Source organism: Epinephelus fuscoguttatus, linkage group LG2, assembly GCF_011397635.1.
Source record: "Epinephelus fuscoguttatus linkage group LG2, E.fuscoguttatus.final_Chr_v1".
In the NCBI taxonomy this organism is placed as follows: domain Eukaryota; kingdom Metazoa; phylum Chordata; class Actinopteri; order Perciformes; family Serranidae; genus Epinephelus; species Epinephelus fuscoguttatus.
In genome coordinates this window covers 13,943,761-13,964,564 of record NC_064753.1, presented here as the reverse complement: position 1 = coordinate 13,964,564, position 20,804 = coordinate 13,943,761, and the positions used below count along the sequence as shown (strand labels likewise).

Genomic DNA, 20,804 nt, shown 5'->3' with positions numbered 1-20,804 from the left:
AATCCAGCACACTGAATACACAGCCAGCTATAAGCAGGCCCACACAGCGACTTATGTCTCTCCAACTCTGTGCTCACAGGTATGTTTTCATGGTGTGTATTAAGTACGAGGTCAGAAGTACAAATATGTCCTACATTGAGATCCCAGGTCTCCTGCTTTTGCCCAAGGGGGTAGAAAACTCCTGCTGACCTCCACTTCACTCCTCCATAGCCCATGTGAAGACCTCTCACTATGATGCCATGCTGTCCTCTGCTGGTCACAGTGATTACTACATCAGAACAACTGCCTGCAGTCTACTAAATGTTGGTCATACTATAGATTAACTGTCCAGTTCTTATAGAGCTTTTATAATCAAGCAATATGTCACCTAAATGTGTGTTGAGTTTACTCACAATGTTTGAGTTTGGATAAAGCCTTCAGATTGGGTTATTGTTAGGGTACGGTCATTGTTTCAGTTGGTCATCAGTTGATAGAGATACAACCGATCAGGCAAAACATTAAAATCACTGACAGGTGAAGTGATTAACTTTGATTATTTTGTTCCAATGCATTGTTCTGCTGGGAAAGCTTTGGTTCTGGCATTCATGTGGATACTACCTGACATGTTCCACCCACTCCAACACCGTTGCAGACCAAGTACTCCAAATCCCAATCTGAATGAGCATCTATGGCACGTGCCAATAACAAACCTCACAACCCACTGGACTAAATGGATCTGCCGCCAAAGTACTGGTGCCAGACACTGCAAGACAGTCCCAGAGATCCTGTGTCTATACCTCGACAGGTCATAGCCAAGTCCGATCCAAGGAGGCTAATGTTGGATCAGGGGTACATCATTCAAACATGAACCATATTACAAGATTGAAGCATGGACTATCCAAATTAAGTGTTGTTAAGCGTGTCAAAGCGCAAATTTGGGTGAAATAAATGATCCATTAGTGATTTTGACATTCAAGTTAAAGGAATACCTCACCCTGTGTCACATTCAACTGGTGAAGAACACTTTGTTTTTATCGCATGCCTCCAGTGAATGAAGATAATAAATCTATCTATAAACGGAGGAAATTCTTGATGAATTTAACAACAGCAAAACTATATCAAAACATTTGTTTACAAAGTCTCACACAATTCATGCAGAATAATCCAAGTCTTATTTATTGAGTCGTGTGCTCAGTGCTTTCCAAATAGACAACCTTTTCCAACATGGAACTAAATGGGAGGCGAAATGTATCAATGCTCTCTTCAAAGTCTTTTGACAACAATAGTTGTCAAAAGACTTTGATTTAATTTTACTTTGCTTACCACGGAAGCTGCTGGTCTACCACTGCCTCCATCAGTGAGTCAGTTTTTTGTTATTGTGTTACATTGGTGTTTTAATGGGATAAGTCACACAATAACACCAAAAAAACATCAATTAAGGCAGTGGTAGACCAGCAGCTCCAGTGTTCAGCAAGGTAAAATTACTGTTTTGATCAATGGACTCTGGGTTTAAAGAGAGCTTGGATGAGTTTCACTTTGAGTTTAGTTCTACGTCGCAAAGGGCTGTTTGTTTGGGAAATACTGAGCATATAACTGGATAAATGAGACTTGGATTATACTGCACAAGTTATGTAAGTTTGTAAATGGATATTTTGTGATAATTAAGCTGTTTTTAAATGCAGTTCCCTACTAGTTTCTTTACAAATTCAACATAACACAAGGTGAGTAATTGATACACAAATGGTCATTTGGAGGAGGAAGTATTCCTTTCGGTCAATCCAATATAACAGTGCAGTAAACTTCCAGTATCTTAATACATCCTTTATGTTATTTTATAAATTGTACGTTTGCTGGAAGACATGAAAACTTGAAGCATGTCAGGATCAACCAAGCTTGAGAAAGCTCATGTTAGTATTTTCTACAAAACACCTGACTGTGTTATTTTTCAGCATGCATCTTCACAAACGCAGAGAATCTGGTAAATGAAAGGTTACTGGTTGCTCTGTAGAACAATTTCCTTTCTGAAATTAAAACAAAGAGTTTATAAAGTGGCCTACCGAACACTTTCCCACCACGCAGAGAGAAGTATCATTCTGTCCACATGGCGTCCCATCAATCACCCTCTCTGACAGTCTCACGTAGAACCTGAACCCTATGGCCCGGCAGTTGAGTTCACAATGCTGATCCCCAGTAACTGAAAGGAGATTTAAGAGTCTTGACCAATCCAGACATTTTGATAATATTAGCCTATTTGAATCAGAATCAGGATTATTTGGTATAAAAGACAATTAAAGACATATGATGAATGGCACATATACAAATCAATCTACATCTCTACATCTGATGTGTAAACAGAATACTTTCATCATGTGTCTCAATAAATACAAATTCACATTTTATCATTAAATTCAATACTTAGTAAAGTTATAGAAAGGTGGTGTTCAAAAAGTCAGAATGACTCAGAAAGTGTCTGTTAACCTATCAATTACTTTAAAGTACAAATCCATGATATCCCAGTGAATTAGGCATCCAATGCTAGCACGGACGTTTTTCTAGATTGCTCTAATGTGTTTGAAACCAGCTCTTTGATTTCAAGACTCCCTGTTTCATCTGATGACACAAAGGCAGCGGTGAGCGACCACAGAGGATCCCTGTTCTTTACATTTCGTTCAGGTGCTTTATCAATCAGATATTCTATAAGCCCAACAGCAAGGGATTTCTTAAACAGATGGATACGAGTATGTTTAAGCACTGTTCAAGATGGGTGTCAAATAATCCAGACTCAACCTCATACATTTACCTGAGGTTATTTAATCTTTACATCTGCACTGCCCGTCAGTCAAGGCTGCAGCACAAAGACATGATCTCAAAATACACATGTGTTTGACAGGATATTAATCTGGAGCATGTTATTTCCATTAGTGTTCTCAGAGAAATTACATTTCAGGAGGTGTTTTGACTGTTGCTTGGATACGTCAGGTGACTAAGGTTAGAGAGTTTGTTTGGGTGAGCATTTGTCAGTGAGCCTACAGACAGGTGACATACTGCAGTGCTTACATCACAACACACCTTCGTTCATATAGGTCATAGATCAGGCAGCTGAGGATGTAAGTGACAGTGGAAATGTGATTAATTGTGAAATGTGTGTCACCTTAAGAATGTGTAGCCTTTTAGGCTCAGGTTGGATTATCTCAGACATCTAAACAGGACCAATCCTCAACTAAATCCCCCCTATATCTTACACACTGGATCTTTACGTTTTTGATTCTCATTAGTAGTGATCGGCAGGGTCCATAGAAGAAAAAATACTACAGCAATTTCATGTAATTATGCACCTTTGTCTACACAATGGTCAAAATAATATTACATGCATACATATGTGCACATCCTGTACATACATGGACACAACCTACCTTCATTGAAAGGTTCCCACTCATATAATCTGCCCATGAAAGGTTGGTTGTTGTACGAAGAGCACTGAACAGCCCTGATGTGTCTGCTGGATGGAGGGCAGGCCTGAGGATGGACCAGACACACACATTACATAAACATACACATACACACACACACACATAGATTTATTTTCCACAAAGACTCCAAGAGTCCAACAGGTAAATCTTTTTGTTACTGCAGCAAGCTCACATTCTCATTGTCACGCTCCGTATCCACTGATTGACTGCTGCAGATGACCTTCTCTGTTTTAACAGTTTTACCCCTGTGCTTGTCTTTCTCGCCAAAAGTAGGCTAGTTCAATTCCAGTATTTATGAAGGCCCAACGCCGTAACTCAACCTCACTGACATCCCTCCATATCTCCTTTGTCTAAACAAGCCCCTGGTCTGCTTTACTTTGCTTGAATATCTGTGTCATCGCACACCAGAGACAATATACAGAACCTGACACTGTTTGAATTTATTTTAATGCACAGGATGGATTCCCTACCCTCGGATCAGATAGGCAAAGCCCATCCACACACTTTACAGCTGGGGTTTAACTGATAAGGTATGTGAAGCCAATGAATTTACCAGTGTTTGTAGACCAGTGAAAAATATTTAGTGTAAGTATTAAACAGATTTAAATTATAACAAATGCTTTGAGTGGTATTGTTTGGGGACAAAAGTGGAGTTCTATGCAAAACAGGAATAACAGTGAAAATCCGCTGGAAGGTAACAAATCACCTCTGCTACCTCCCTGCTTGTCGCAGTGGGCGTGTGAACACTTGCAAGCTGGCAAGTGACTTGCTCATTAGCAAATGTGTAAATAAGCACCCTGTGTATTCTCCCACAATATACATGATGTTGTGCCATGCAGCCCTTGATTTTTGTTTTGTTCTTGGGAAGAAGAGGGATCCCAGAAAGTACAATAATGATCTTCTTCTCCAATGTCCTGACCTGCCACTACTATTTTATTTTCATTTTCTTGACAAAATACAGCACAGCCGAAAGGTGAATTTCGCAGCAATTAACATAAAGTTGAAAAATTTTAACTTTCATCCCACCCGTTTCCTGCATCGCTGGTTAGCTCCGCATCACCTGGAACCCCCAAGCATTGCAAAGAGCTGCATCACGGCACCTGCAGTGAGTCTTTCCTGTAAACTTTATCTGGCCACTTCACTGTTGCACTAGAAATGTGGTCTGTCTATACAAGTCTTGCAGTTCTATCTTCTCTCTCACATTTTTTTTTTAAATTTTGTGGAATTTTCTTCATCAAAAATTAAGGGAAAAACAAAATAAATACAAAAGCAATCTGTATTCTTTTTTTCCACCTACTGATATACCAACAAAAAATGCAAAGGTATCAATAAGCTATTTATCTATGAAATGCCCATGCTGAGCCAACATGCTGAGAACAGGAAGAAGAAGGAGCAAATTTGCATACATTACTGCCGCAGATCCTGTAACGAGCATGCTCTCCTGTGCAGAAGGAGCTAGGCAGGGGGTTGTAGGGTCTTTCCTGTTGGTGCGGGGGTCCAGACGTCTGGCTGCTTGATTGTGGCTCCTGCTGAACCTGAGGGTGGTTAGCTGAACCGGGCTGGTAGAGGGGGGCCCAGATTTGGTTATTTTTGGGCTGCTGTGCCCTGGGCTGCATGTAGGGTCTGCTGTAGCGATGAAGGTTGTTAGAGGGGTCCGCGTTGTTTGATCTGTGGCTGCCGTGGCCTCTGGTGGTGGGGTGGTGGGCATCAGCTGCAGGAGAGCGTCTGTGTCTGTGTGGGTGAGCCGTCCCAGAGCCCTGGCCTGTGTCTGTTTGCAATGGAGCAACATAAGGAGCCCTCCCGTAGCCATACCTCCCTGGGATGATGTTAGTGACCCTCCTGAAGACACAAACATGAAGAGATCAACAACTAAACCAATGTCTGTGTACACACGTCACTGCTTACTAGCCCAGAATTAAATCCAGGGACCTACCATCTGTGACACTATAGAAAATATTATTATCTACTCACCCATCTAAAACCAATCAGATATCTGGATCCACACCTTTATTTATCTAATCTTTTAGCTGCATTTTTTTCCTTTGCTGAGGAAACTGTCATAGGTCTTCACCCGAACCATAACCTTTGAGAAGTGCCCAGATCCCAGTAGCAGAATTCTGGGATCTTTTGTTGTTATTTGGCTTCTTAGATTCCAACTCAAACAACCCCCCATTACTCAGCTGTCAGTGCTATTTGTTTAAAGGCAAGCACAACAGGAAGGAGGTCACAAAGCTGCCAAGCACAAGCCGAGTCTTTGACTACATCCATAAAAGACTAGCTTTCCACTGAAGGGCAGTCAGATGACCCACAGTGATGGCTCCAAAGAGTCACTTTTAGACCAGGCTGCTCAGCATGCAGCACAGCCATACGGGCTCTCTAAGGACTTGCTGATCTTGACGAAGACAAGAAAAAAAGTTCTTCATTGACCATCATGATAGTTCCAATCGACCTAGACAGTTTTTTCTACAGTACTTCTTTAGCACTTGTAAAAAATGTAACACTTAGGTTGAATAAATTATTATGAATTACAATAAAATATATATAGTAATAGATAATAATGATCCTTGCATCTATTTGCAGAGCACCTTGTGTCAGAGGGGGACAAGTTAAGTGTCTTGGAGGATTGAGCCACCATCTTTGTCATATATATTGTTATATGTCTCTGCAGCTTTGCTGTGAGGATGACCAGTCTTCCTAAAGATTTCCCCTCATTTGTTGTTGATAATGTTGGAGAGGGCTGTCTAAAACACGGCTTCAAAATCTGCTATTGGTGTTAAACTAATTTGGGATCTGCATTAACATAATTTTCATGCTCATCAAAGCACGTATTGACCCCTCGTGCCCTGTAAGGAAGCATCTGCATTTGTTTCGTTTCTTCATTCATTTTATCAGGTGTTTCCTTGTGTCATCCATTTGTATCTGAGCACTTTGTCAAAATAAATTTTAAAAATCACAGCACTGAAAAATTCCAGTTGTACGCACAGTGATTTCAACACCTCAATTTGTTTTGTAGCTCAAAATCAGTCTCAACCCCTGTGCATGATGATACAGTACCTCCGTCCACCAGGCCGCGTCTCCTTCTCCCTCAGATCTCCGCGTCTGCTGTTGTTGGAGGACCTGCCTGTGTTGTGGTGCAGAGGAACTGTTGGCCGCAGGGCTGAAATGACATGGCCTGGTTGCTGGGGCTGAACACCGCCTCTTCTGGAAGGATACTGGGATGGAGTGTAAACAGGCAGGCAAGGCCTGCTTTGCTCTTCTACCCCTTTTCCACAGGTCCGGGAGCAAGTTGACCAGGCCCCCCATGCGCCCCAAGAGCCATGAATTTCTCCATGCTCTGCCCTGAACTCCTGTTGGGGCTCTACCCTCTCAGTAACCTGTATAGAGATGAAACAACTCAGATTAGCAACACCAGGGAGTGCAAAAAACTGGATAGTGCCACAAAAAGTGAATGCCAAAGATTGATGGAAAGCCTCCATCAACGAGACTTTAATCTCCCCAGATCATGGCCTTGTATAAAGGCTCAAGCTGGTGACCTCATCTCATCAACATGACTATCCTGCCCCTCCGCCTCCCACCACTGTCCATGAAACAGACCTCTGTTCACGCTTATAAAGCCCTGATTTGGCTGATTAGTGGGTGTCTGTTAGTGGCCTATCCCCTATTGGCTACCTGCATTTCTCACTGTTGACTCTGTCCCTCTGTGCGACTTTGCCAGGGACGTATTAGCAGTGATCACTGCACTCTCTGTTTGAGTAGCCTGCCAGGAGAAGCCCTGTGCCAAGTCGGCTTTATCCGTGGAGCCGCGTGGAAATCCTGCTCTTTAAGGAGCACTTTGTCTCCATTCACAGCAACCTCTCTGGGCAAACACATGGCTGTAGTAAAAGCTCAGCTGCCTTTGACTTTTGGCAAATGGAAAGAAAATACAGAAGCACTAGGGAGAGTTGGCAGGAAGTTCCTCTCCTGTCAATCAGCCTGTGCAGCTATTCAGAGAGACCTCACACACCCCCCACCTCCTTTACCCTGCTCTAGCCTTTGTAACTCAACGCCACTGTCATCTCCCAGGTCAGTCATAGGTCACACAGCTGGACTCCCGGTGGAAACACATGGAGCCGACTTGCACTGACCCCCTCTAATCTGAACGGATAGTTGATCTGTCAATCAGCACCGTCCACAAGGTGCACACACCACTTTCTTGCTTGCGGTCCTGTGGCTCCAGAGTTCAAGAGGTGGTGTGCTGACAGCTGACATAAGCCCTCTCTGTTTCACTGCAATCAACAGAACTTTTCACTCATGCTCTCATTACAAGTTAACAGATTAGCACCCTGGTCAGGTTCCTCCTGGGAATACTCTCACTGTTTACATATACTGGGACAGAAGAAGCAGGAATGAAAGTCTATAACTAAGGGTGGCATTTGGCATGGCAGCAAGACACGATCATACATGCCATCTCACACTAGAGGAGTGATCGGACTGATAGATAAAACAACAGAAAGGCAAATTCCTGGAAATATTTGAGGGAGATGTGCCATTGTGTGCATGAGGGTGTCACAGATCACACATGCTGGATTTACAGATTTATTTTTTTCCAGTAGCAACACTTGCCACGCAACTGCTGCTCACCTTCCTGTGGTCTGTTGTGTATTGGCAGTCCAGGAGGTCTGACCAAAGCAACAGCTGAAGGACAGAAGCTCTACAGAAAAAAGATAGAATCGATTACTGGGGATAACTGGTAGTTTCACCTACGTGACATAATTGGTTTGGAATCAAGAACATACATAATTTTGTGATGCTAATAAAACAACAGTGAATTAAGAGATCTATGGATAAAGAATGAAATCTAAAAATAGGAACACAGACACTCATCTGCATTTAAATACAAATGAATATAAAGAAATAAGTAATCCATGATTGAAACAATCACTCTGACATTACCTGGCAACCCAGACGCAGGCTGTCTGCATAGCTCCTGGACTCTTAAAGTTGAACACTTAAGTGAAAATAGAGAAGTTTACATTAGCATACACCAGAGTGGTACTGACATTTACAACACAAATGCTGCCTGTGTGGCCGCAGCGCAGAGGCACCACAGGGTCAAAACCAAAAGAAACTCTGTCTAATCACTATCCATCTACTGATTATCATCTTCTTAGTCTGACTTTAATTCCCAGAATTCAATGTGATAGTATCAAAATGTAAATGATATGACTGCACTGTGCCTGTGTGTCATTAATATCCAACGAATGTTAACTAGGGCCACTTTTTCCATCTGCCACTACATCACCGTGCCTGACAGTCCCCTCAAGACACTGACTCAGGGAAAAAATAAACGACTTGTACCCACTTGACCATGTGAGTTGACCTCTCTGACCTCTGACTCCTAATGAGGGAGCCCCCCTGCTGAAAAACTGCCACCCCATTAGACAGCAGGTCTGAGGTCCGGTTAGGGAAGGACTTTCACCCCTCACCCCAGACCACATAACTCAGCCCTGCTTTACACCTTGTCTAAATTAAGTGCACTGAACTGGACAGAAGTTATAAGCGTTCAAACCAGAAGAAAAACATGCAGAATACACAATATGCAATAACTGTAGGAAATGAAAAAAAAAAACTTCCCATGAGGTTCAAATACTTTATCAATGAATTAATAATCAATATTAACAGCCCACGTATGACCATGTTGACGTACCTGTCGGTTACTGATGGTGAAGTATTTACTACTTCACTGTACTTTCTGACCCTACACTGTAGCGCTTAAAGATTCATTTCCAAGCGCAGGTAATCCTCATGGTCGAGACATTAATCCAGGTGGAAATTCAGGGTTTCCCTCCAGAGACTTTGTGCTAAGCCATTTAAATCAGTAAATCCATACCCAGAGTTGTGAATCAAATCCAGGCGCAGCAGAAACTCCGCACCTCGGTCATCATGGTGATTCCGGCGCTTCTGTTTTTACGCACAAAGACGCAGAATGACAGAAAGCTGGACACGGACGCGGCAGACAGAAAACAACCTCTGCTGCGCCCTCTGCCGCAACAACCACTCTGTCTTTGTGTGTGTGTGAGTGTGTCATGTAAGTATGTAGGTGTGTGTCTCCTCCTTTCCCCACTCCTTGAGTGGCGCGCTCGGCTGTTGGTGTGTGGCAGTCAGACAGAGCGTTATTTTTCCAGTCTGTCTGACGGTCACCTCTCACACTGAAATGTCCATAGGCTACTGGAGCCACACGCAGGTAAATTATTCTCATTAATCAACTGAAGTGAAGCCAAAGCTTAAAACTAAACCTGGTGACTCTCTGTTGGTGCCTCTGTTTTCCAAATCACACAAGTGCATTCAGTGTGACCATGTTTACCAGTGTAGCTGCCCTGTAGCTCTTTAACACAAGACAGGCCAGAAATCTTATTCCTCTTATGTGTAGCATTGACTTTAACATTTGCATGGTGTTACTTTTGATTTACAAAGCTCTACAACATTGCTAAGAAGTAGAATAACAGCAGTCACACACATAAACTCTACAAAATTGTGATACAGTAGGCTTAATGTATCCAAATCAGAAAAACAAATATATTCCCATTTTATACAGAAGTAGGGTAATTTGTATAATAAATGACAGGCTGGCTGCAATCCTCACACTTTTCACTTGATTGCTCACATGGCTGATGGGGTAGGTTATTGATCACTTAGGTCAATGGTCCAAAACGGGACCCTGAGGGCACTGAAAGAAACAATGTCTCAAAGCATTCTAGTGGAGTGATATCTAACTTTTAGTTTGCATTCAGCTCAGAAGAGCTGTATTGTTTTCGCAGAGGTAGAACATCTACCAATAAGATATATAGCGGTCTGTACAGTGGCACATTATCCACTGCCAGACACCATGAAAAGCATTAATTCATTAAGAGGAAGCATGTCAGCTGGACTCAGCCATGACTTAGTGTTCAACTCAAATAGACTAAATTGGATAAACTGAAAGACATAAAGCCATTAAAGAGTTTTGCACATGAATGCATCCACAGCCTACAGAAGGCAAGTGTGGTGAAATTTTCTCCAGGGCAAAATCACTGACATTCACTTCCTGATTTTCATTAACCAAAAATGCCTGGTATACTGCTCTTAGGTTGTGTCATTTGACAGAACAAAACAGTTAGGCATGGTTCAGTGGTTTATACCAAACAGTATGCATCTTATTACAGCCATCATCTGAGAACATGCTCGTGACAATGACTTCATCATGTGGTCAAACATAATCTGTGAGATCTATCAGTGATTTAATATGTCTCACAGTGTAAGTCCATCCGCTCATTCATGTTCCACTGCACCATAAGTACTGTATATACAGTATGTTTCTCTGTAGGTATCTGCAGGGGAGCTGTTCCTGTTGATGCCCCCACTTACCATCCTCACTGGTGCATAGAGGTTGATGCTGCTCAGGAATTTTGCCCTTAACCCCAGTGTTTCCAAACTCTTCAAAGAAAAACAAGCCTCCAATTAAGGCATCGTTAATGAACTACTGTTCCGGATGACCCATTGAAGGCCTCTCCAGACGAGATTTTGAGAAGGGGGTCACTGTTGTCTGACACTGGACAAAATATGCATTGACTTGCATTGACGTGCTACACTGAAAAATAAAATCCATTTAAAACTGGTGACAGCAAAATATGTTGCTCATTAACATTATCAGAATTTTATATAGCTTTAAGTAAATATGTGATTTAAAACCTCCAAACAAATTAAAATTACAGCTTCAGATGGTTCTTTTTTGCAGTGCATGGCTAACAATAAACAATGCACTTGGTTCATTCCAGGAGAAACTAATAGTTGGTCCTGTGAGGTGGAACGAATTGGCAGACATGTCTCCAGACTAGACAAAAGTCTATCAGAGGGTCGAGCACGTCAACACTGCAGCCTCCAAGCCAGCGCTTAGGTTTATTGCTCCTCATTCACCCGGACACAAATTGTGAAGATAATATTGCATGGCCCTCCTCTTTTAAGTCCATATTAGTGCAACAATGCTGCTGTCACTCCACTCACTCTTTTTGCTTTCACTCTAACGTCCTCAGTGAGTACAAAATGATTACAACATTACTGTGATTAACAGGTACAACTATAAAACTTACAGCTGAGTGAAACATGTTCAGGCATATTCTCTGGGGGTTATCAAAAGGTATTCTGGGAAATGTAGGTACTAACTGAAACTGAGGTATGCAAAGCAGGCTGGGAGATGGTGGGTCCAAGAAATGTGGAATTACTCACACAGTATATTACTTTTCAATTCCTGAGCCCGTCTTGGCTGATCTCCTCTGTGCATTGGCAGAGCCAAGGCAGACAAAAATCCTGTTGTGACAGAACTTTGATTTATCACAGCACTTTCATCTGTGGGCCAAGGAGTTTAGTTAGCAATTTAGATAATAGCCATTTTAATGAACATGATAACTCAGATTAACTGAGAACCTGCCTTGAAAGAAAAGACATAGTCAGCACTTAAGCTTCTGTAGAAATTTGTACTGATGTAATTGCCTTTTAAAACTGATATATTGAAATACTGATGAACCAACTGAGTAAGATATCTTTCCCCCAAACTACATAAGGAATTGTAGATTTAAACAGATCAGTTTGATGTTTAAATTACTGCATTTCAAAGCATGTGGTGAGTGGAGGCTTATAACCAGAGGTTGCCAGTTCAGCTGTGCAACAGACAAGACATTAATCCCTGCCTCCTGACTGTCAGTTACTATAAATGGTTAATATTATGTGACAAGATGCTTCCTGTGTCCCAGTTGTGTAGAATATATAGATATGTAAATATTAACAGCCCTTCCATTTTTGTTATGTCTTCAATTAAGTCGCAGTCTACACTGCTTTCTAAAATAAAGCCATTTTAGTATGAAAGCTTGTATATAAATACTGTATATGCCAGCATTTATACTAAAATGGCTTGATTTTAAAGAGTAGTGGGTAGTGAGACTTAAAGCATTAGATGACAAAAATGGAAGAGTAAATTATAGCTGGTTATGTCTAAGAAAACCTGTAGTTATAACTAGTAAAAAAACAGGAAGCCAAAAGGAAAGTTAGCATCCATTGGTGCACACCTTAGTACATTACCCTTAATAAAGTATCATATCACTGTATATCAGCCACTAGATGCTGAACTTCTATATTACAACCCACAAACCAAGTGAGACCATGGATTTATTTCAGTCAGAAGCATTTTTCCCAAAGCATGAGCATCAAATTATCATCAATGGATGGAGACAACCTGACATTATAATGGTTCTTTATGCACTGACGGTCATCAAGACTTGGGTCTCATTTATAAACATTGTGTACGCACAAAACGAGGCATGAAAGAGGTGTACGCCACGTCCCGTGCAAAAAAGCAACTTTGACCCATGCTTACAAACTTTTGGGGGACCAGAGATTGGCAACACAGATGTTGAAGTGGAAGCCTGATTGTAGAAATTTTCCATGTTCTTGGTGCACGCAATTTTTGGCTTTTGTGTGTATGTACATTTTTAGTATAGATCCTATGCACTGTCTTATAAATGAGACCCCTGGAGCACTGCCCTTGCTCACAAAAATATATATAAAAAAAATATATAGAACAAATATTACTTTTAATGTGAGCAACAGATTGTGGGGTATTACTCACCAAGACATATGGACTACATGTTCATGTGTTGAGTCTTCTTAACTGTGTGGGTCTCTGGAATCAGTGCACTGTCTGGATTTCTACACTGCTTTCCACTGATGAGACACTGTTCTTGCTCTCTGTCTGCATGCTGTCACTAGTCATGGAGTTCTGCCAGTCCTTTGGGACTACACTTCTCGCACAGTGCTGACAGCCATGGTCCCGTAAGATGACACAATGTGTCAGCACAAAACAGTGTTGTTTATCATAGTTGCTCAAAATAAACTCGCTGTAGCTTTCTGATAGCAAACATTTGCACCGAATATTTTCTTCATCTTCATCTGTATTTCATGTTCGTATAAGATCTCTATGGGATAGGTGCATCAGAAACACCTTTAGATATGTGTTTTTGTCTTCTATTGGAAGATTTACTGTATCATGCTATTTAGCTTAACAAAAAAATGAGACTTGTAAAAGTCTGAAAGTACTGGACTAAAGAAGCCTTTCACATGATCGTCTGACAGTCAGGTTTGGATTGAACTTTCTCAAGACAGTGTAACACCTGGATGATTCAAAAGAACGTTCACAGGAAGACAGACAAAGAACAATTCTTTAGGAGCCATTGAAAACCAGAAAACAACAAAGCAGCACTGAGAAGAGACAAACTCATGTAACACACAAACTGATGTTCTTGTCTTCTTCAAGTCTAATACCTTTGAGCAAAGCACTGATGTCCAGTAGAGTGGATGACATTGGACAGCAGTGCCAGTCAGCTCCTTGGTGCGTGTGATGTTGATTGACACTCCATCCCCCTGCAGTTGGTCCCCCAGGTTGGTGCTGTGTTCTCCACCGACATACCTGATTAAATAAGGGTTAAAAAATTCTTTGTGGAATGGTTTGAGTGAGGGGAGCAAGGACAGGTGGTGAGAAACTGGTGAAGCCTCTCGCCTTCAGGGGCATTCCAGTCTGAGTTCACACTACCCAGAGGACCTTTTATGGTTTCTGGACTTGCTAGCGAGCACGCAAACACACACAGCATCTGCCTCATTGGAGACCAACTGTCTATTAGGCACTGATAATGCAGTCCTCCAAAGTGACTGATAAGTTTAAGACCACATCCACACTAATATGTTTTCATTCTGACACAGCGTTTCAAAACATTAACGATCTCAGTACACACAAGCATCTTAACACAGTTTCAGAATTAATATTTATCCATATTAACACTCCTGAAAAAAGGATATCACATGACGATTCACAAGAAGTAGATTGTCAGCTCTGCCACTGGTTGCTTAAAATATAAGTATTAAAAATACTGCAGAGATGGCGAAAAGTAAGACCAGAGATTCCTTTACTTACACTGACACTGGGGTGGAACTGTTTATATACGAGTAACATGAGTATGGCGGTCAAGGCAGTGGAAACCAGACTGGGAGTTGTTAGAACACGTTGCCAATATGTTGCTAACCGGCCGGTACCTCTGTAATACGGCCCCATATTTTTTTTGCACATCGGCACATTTGCAAAGCAAATACGGGAACATATTACTGAGGTACCGGCCAGGAGCATTATCCATCATTTGAGGAAGCCATGGCAATGGGAGAGGAGTCCCCACACAAGAAGGATGAGATCACGTAAGGTATGTAGCTTAACTTTTTTGACTGGAGAAGCTGTGACTGATAAGACCAAATCAGACTGAAACAGGGCCAGCAGTGTTTTCAGATGTCTCCATTTTAGGGGTTCCAAAACGCTAGAGCAGTGTAGATGCTATTTGTAAATGGAGGAATAGTTATGCAGTTTAAACAAAAACGTATTAGGGCGGATGTAGCCTAAGAGATGAACCTGAGTATTAGCATATTTTTGAGACTGACTCATGAAGAAAAGGGGAAACTTGCAACTTACAAAACAACTGATCTGAACTGATGCAGTGCCTGATTAAAGAAAGACATGGCTTCTTCACTCCTGCAGACACATTTCCTTGGAAACCACCACGTAAACCATGTACACAAACTGAGTGTTAATACAGAATCTTTTAATACTAAGTACAATACAGAAAATCAGTGGTAAACAAAGAAAAGTCCTTGTTCTTATCTGTGCCCTTCTTTTTATGTCAGGCAGGAGAAAGTGAGAGAGCGATGCATGAGACATTATTTAAGACACAGAAAAATCATTCTAGTCTCGACAAAAGAGACACCGGTCATTTTCAGCTGATGACAGTGATGGTGGTGAGGGGTCATTCAGAAAGCATTTAAAGTGCAGAGGATGCTCCGTAGGGACCACAATGCACTGTGAGTCAATACGTCCCTTTAACTTTCTTCAAGTATGTTACAGCTCCAAGCATTGAAGAATCAAACGATGTGTTTTCAGTGAAAATCTACATTCAATCAAGATGCATTTGTCGATGTGATTTCTTCAGACATCTTTAAAACAGTCTACATCCATCTTAAAGAGCCTCTAGGGAAATACACCCTTCAGTTTCCAAAGATTTTATTAACTGACAGCCAGTGATAAGTCACTAAGTGATGATGTGCTATAAATGGAGTTTGAGATGAAGCCCTGCAGGCGCCCAGGAAAGCTGTGTCCACATGTGTGTGTATGTTTGTAGTCTAAGACTGAACCTTTGGTCCTCTTCACTTGGTCTCAGACAGCTTTGCAAGGCTGGCTTGGCGAAAGGCCGCTCGGTCCCTCATCTCCAACACACAGTCCCTCACCATTTCTGCAAACATGGAGGGCCAGAGCTTGTGCAGAGCCTCACCCTTCAGATTGGTGTCTGATGCCCTTTGGACCAACTCCTGGAGGTAGTGCTCTACCATGGCAGCACGCTCCGATGACTCTACAGTGCCCTCCTGTGAGGAAAATCAGAGAATATCATCCATGTTGATTCAGTTGTTATGAGTACATTAATAAGGTGAGGTTCAGTGGCAGGAAATAAACATTAGGAAAAGGTAAAACGTGGTATAGGTACTGTGACTTACAAAAACAATGTGGCTCTAGATTTTTTTTTAAAAATGTGCTCATTACATTTTTAGGACAGTTGCTAAAGCAGGATACTTAATTTTAAGAATGTCCAAAAACACCCATACTATTTTGTAAGCAAAATAGGTGCAGTGAACAACATTGATCATCTTGTTACAATGCAATGTTCTGTTGTGAGACCTTGGGTTCTGACATTGATGTGATTGCCACCAGCCGCACTCCACCCAACTAAACCCCAGTGCAGACCAGGTACCCTCCTTTTATGGCAGCGGCACTCCCCAGTAGCATTGGCCCCCCAGCAGGACAATGCACCATGCCACACCACAAAAACTGTTCAGGAGTGGCCCGAGGAACATGACAGAGACCTCAAGGCATTGACCTGGCCTCCAAATTAGGGATGCACTGAATATTCGGTAACCGAATATATTCAGCCGAATACTGCAAGAAACACACATTCGGTATTCGGTGGAATAAGTTAAAAGCAAGGCCGAATAATAGCGGCGTGTTTTAATAACGCAATCAAACAGCGTGCCATGATGGGCGGAATAAAATGTCGGCAGTGTGGTGATCCATCCGGCACTGCACTCGCATTTGCGACTAAAAATAGTTTTGAGAGAGCAAAATAGGCTTAAATCACTCAGTACGCTGTGCGAGCAGCCTACAGATTTCAACCAGCAGCAGAAACTAAAGGCGAATCCCACCGATTGTGGGTTGAACGGGGGTCACAGACACAGAGAGGAATGTATTCCTGTCAAATACAGCGGCTTACCAGCGCCGGAGGAGTCGGCCCCAGTAATATCCTCTTCTTGGCGTGTGGACTGCCCAGAAGTACCTGAACAGCTGAGCCAGCCGAACACAGGTATGTGACGTGCCAGAGGAGAAACGAGCCGTTCATGGCCCACAAACCTCACCGCACTTTAGGGACTGTTCTTTACTTAGGAAGGGGAGGAGGGTGGCTGGTTGATTCTTATTTTATTTATTTATTTTATTTTGTTCCCCCCTATGTTAATCACTCATTGATGCTGTTTTTGAAGTATGAATAAGTCAGTAAGTAATTTATTCCATTGAAATATCATTGATGTAGCCTAGAATAGAAAAGTGATTTATCTTTTTATAAAGGACAAAAGGCACATCTGCCTCATTTTCGCTGTGGTATCCTGATACTACTCAGAACCATGATATTTTCATTGGTATCGTACAGTGGGATCCAATTTTGGTACCGTGACAACACTAGTCTGGAGGGGGTTCATCTGGAAAAACTAATGAAAAACTAAACAACGATATTCAGTACTCAGTACTCAGTATTCAGCCAAGCGTTTAATATTATTCAGCTTCGGCCACAAAGTTTCATTTCGGTGCATCCCTACTCCTAATTCCCCAAATCCCAGTCTGATCAAACATCTGTGGGACGTGCTGTAACCCCACCTCACAACCAACAGGACCCAAAAGATCTGAAGCCAACGTGTTGGTGCCAGACACTATAGGACACCCCCCAAAGGTCCTGTGTTCATGCCTTGACAGGTCAGAGCCAAGTCTGGACCAAGGAGGACCCACCATGGATCTGGGGTGCCTCTGGGGTGCCTCTGGGGTACTAGCACGTCCCTCAAATGTTCGATGAGATTGGGATCTGGGGTATTTGGAGGCCAGGTCAACACGTTGAGCTCTTTGTCCCATTCCTTTGGTCATTCCTGAGCAGTTTTTGTGCTGTGGCATGGTGCACTGTCCTGCTGGGGGGGTCACTGCCACCGACAAGTGCCATTGCCATAAGGGGGTTCACTTGGGGTGGGTGGAGCGCATCAGGTAGCATCTACATGAATGCCAGGACCCAAGGTTTCCCAGTGGAATATTGCACTGTAACAAGATGATCAATATTATTCACTTCACCTGCCAGTGGTTTTAATGTTTTGGCTGATGGGTGTACAGTACAGGCCAAAAGTTTGGACACACCTTCTCATTCAATGCGTTTTCTTTATTTTCATGACTATTTACATTGAAGATTCTCACTGAAGGCATCAAAACTATGAATGAACACATGTGGAGTTATGTACTTAACAAAAAAAGGTGAAATAACTGAAAACATGTTTTATATTCTAGTTTCTTCAAAATAGCCACCCTTTGCTCTGATTAGTGCTTTGCACACTCTTGGCATTCTCTCCATGAGCTTCAAGAGGTAGTCACCTGAAATGGTTTCCACTTCACAGGTGTGCCTTATCAGGGTTCATTAGTGGAATTTCTTGCTTTATCAATGGGGTTGGGACCATCAGTTGTGTTGTGCAGAAGTCAGGTTAATACACAGCCGACAGCCCTATTGGACAACTGTTAAAATTCATATTATGGCAAGAACCAATCAGCTAACTAAAGAAAAACGAGTGGCCATCATTACATTAAGAAATGAAGGTCAGTCAGTCCGGAAAATTGCAAAAACTTTAAATGTGTCCCCAAGTGGAGTCGCAAAAACCATCAAGCGCTACAACGAAACTGGCACACATGAGGACCGACCCAGGAAAGGAAGACCAAGAGTCACCTCTGCTTCTGAGGATAAGTTCATCTGAGTCACCAGCCTCAGAAATCGCAAGTTAACAGCAGCTCAGATCAGAGACCAGATGAATGCCACACAGAGTTCTAGCAGCAGACCCATCTCTAGAACAACTGTTAAGAGGAGACTGCGCGAATCAGGCCTTCATGGTCAAATAGCTGCTAGGAAACCACTGCTAAGGAGAGGCAACAAGCAGAAGAGATTTGTTTGGGCCAAGAAACACAAGGAATGGACATTAGACCAGTGGAAATCTGTGCTTTGGTCTGATGAGTCCAAATTTGAGATCTTTGGTTCCAACCGCCGTGTCTTTGTGAGACGCAGAAAAGGTGAACGGATGGATTCCACATGCCTGGTTCCCACTGTGAAGCATGGAGGAGGAGGTGTGATGGTGTGGGGGTGTTTTGCTGGTGACACTGTTGGGGATTTATTCAAAATTGAAGGCACACTGAACCAGCATGGCTACCACAGCATCCTGCAGCGACATGCCATCCCATCCGGTTTGCGTTTAGTTGGACGATCCTTTATTTTTCAACAGGACAATGACCCCAAACACACCTCCAGGCTGTGTAAGGGCTATTTGACCAAGAAGGAGAGTGATGGAGTGCTGCGGCAGATGACCTGGCCTCCACAGTCACCGGACCTGAACCCAATCGAGATGGTTTGGGGTGAGCTGGACCGCAGAGTGAAGGCAAAGAGGCCAACAAGTGCTAAACACCTCTGGGAACTCCTTCAAGACTGTTGGAAAACCATTTCAGGTGACTACCTCTTGAAGCTCATGGAGAGAATGCCAAGAGTGTGCAAAGCAGTAATCAGAGCAAAGGGTGGCTATTTTGAAGAAACTAGAATATAAAACATGTTTTCAGTTATTTCACCTTTTTTGTTAAGTACATAACTCCACATGTGTTCATTCATAGTTTTGATGCCTTCAGTGAGAATCTACAATGTAAATAGTCATGAAAATAAAGAAAACGCATTGAATGAGAAGGTGTGTCCAAACTTTTGGCCTGTACTGTATGTTCATAAGCTTTTTACTCTCTCGCTCTCTTTCATATCTCTTCATGGCAATGATAGACTATGTCATTATCATACAACAGTTTGGCCCATATATGTTGACAGTTTAGGAGCTCTATATGCCACAGAATTAGCTACATCAGGCTTTGGCTACACAGACACTACTAGTAGTGGCATTCATTCATTGCTGGTATTGGTTTTTATTATGCTATTAAATTAAAAGTTAAAATAATGCAGGGCTCAAGATACCACATGCATGTAAAATATAAGCTGTGCACAATTTCAGCTCTACAAGAACCAGTGCATGTAAATATCAAGTTGTGCAGGGCTGCCAACTCTTACACCACACGTCCATATTCACACACAATGAAAAGCAAACTTATGACTTCATTATAATGTGGTGCGAAAAGAGAGCACTGACAGTGCAAGAACAGACAGGACAGCAGCAGCGACTGCAGTTAAGCCAGCTGCTGCTTGGACTTTCATGCGCATCTATTCAAGCTTTTATACAGGTACTAGAAGCGGCCAAAATAGATGAAGATACATTACAATAATACATTTACACAGTTTATGTTGAATATGTGATGTCACCAAAGAAGTCCTAATATGATAAAAACTGTTTTCATAATTGGTTCACTGAGGAGAGCGATGGATTTCTGCTCAAAATGGTCCTGACAACACCAACACAACTTGTTTCACTGCACATTACTGTACAGTGAAAGTCAGCTCAAATGATATTGGTACACACTAAAAATGTCCTTATTCTTAAACTCTCATATATTAAATTAATGAATGTCTTTCTTTAGTGGTTTACTAAAATTTCAAATGTGACCCTGACTACGAACATGTAAAGTTTGAAGTTATTTTACAGTACAAAGTTTGAGAAAAGGGACAGTCAGCTCAAAATTACAATAATGTATAACACACTGATGATTTTCTCACATTTTAACTATCATTTAAAAAAAAAAATGTTGCAGCAGTCAATTCTTGATTTCTTTTGATTGGATCTGAATGCAGCAGAAGTGCAAATATACAAATGCACCTATGGTGCAGCAGTGATAGAAACTTTAGGTACAACATTCCATTGCCTCTTAAATTTTGTGTATACGCACCAGTGCACACACACACACACACACACACACACACACACACACACACACACACACACACAGACAAAGGTATTTTGAGCTCTGTAATGCCAGCCTAACCCACTGAT

The 20,804-nt window shown here is 42.0% G+C and overlaps 2 protein-coding genes across 6 annotated transcripts in view; both read right to left on the bottom strand.

Annotated features, from left to right (window-relative positions):
• Positions 1-9,386, bottom strand: part of LOC125904442 (thrombospondin type-1 domain-containing protein 4-like) — a 50,497-nt gene extending 41,111 nt beyond the window's left edge. Inside the window, exons 1-7 of one of the 2 annotated variants that reach the window (XM_049601837.1) lie at positions 9,136-9,386; positions 8,382-8,436; positions 8,070-8,139; positions 6,504-6,823; positions 4,856-5,288; positions 3,393-3,495; positions 2,037-2,173 (exon numbers count right to left, since the gene is read on the bottom strand). In XM_049601837.1, the coding sequence (XP_049457794.1) occupies positions 2,037-2,173; positions 3,393-3,495; positions 4,856-5,288; positions 6,504-6,823; positions 8,070-8,139; positions 8,382-8,410 (1,092 nt within the window). In that variant the 5' untranslated portion in view covers positions 8,411-8,436; positions 9,136-9,386. The remainder of the gene's footprint in view (positions 1-2,036; positions 2,174-3,392; positions 3,496-4,855; positions 5,289-6,503; positions 6,824-8,069; positions 8,140-8,381; positions 8,437-9,135) is intronic. The other variant, XM_049601845.1, reaches the window with a different exon arrangement.
• Positions 9,387-14,456: 5,070 nt separating this feature from the next.
• The window catches only part of LOC125904467 (leucine-rich repeat-containing protein 49), a 47,152-nt gene continuing 40,804 nt past the window's right edge, over positions 14,457-20,804 (bottom strand). For 3 of the 4 annotated variants that reach the window (XM_049601878.1, XM_049601886.1, XM_049601896.1), the window contains one exon: positions 14,457-15,911. In XM_049601878.1, the coding sequence (XP_049457835.1) occupies positions 15,696-15,911 (216 nt within the window). In that variant the 3' untranslated portion in view covers positions 14,457-15,695. The remainder of the gene's footprint in view (positions 15,912-20,804) is intronic. The other variant, XM_049601869.1, reaches the window with a different exon arrangement.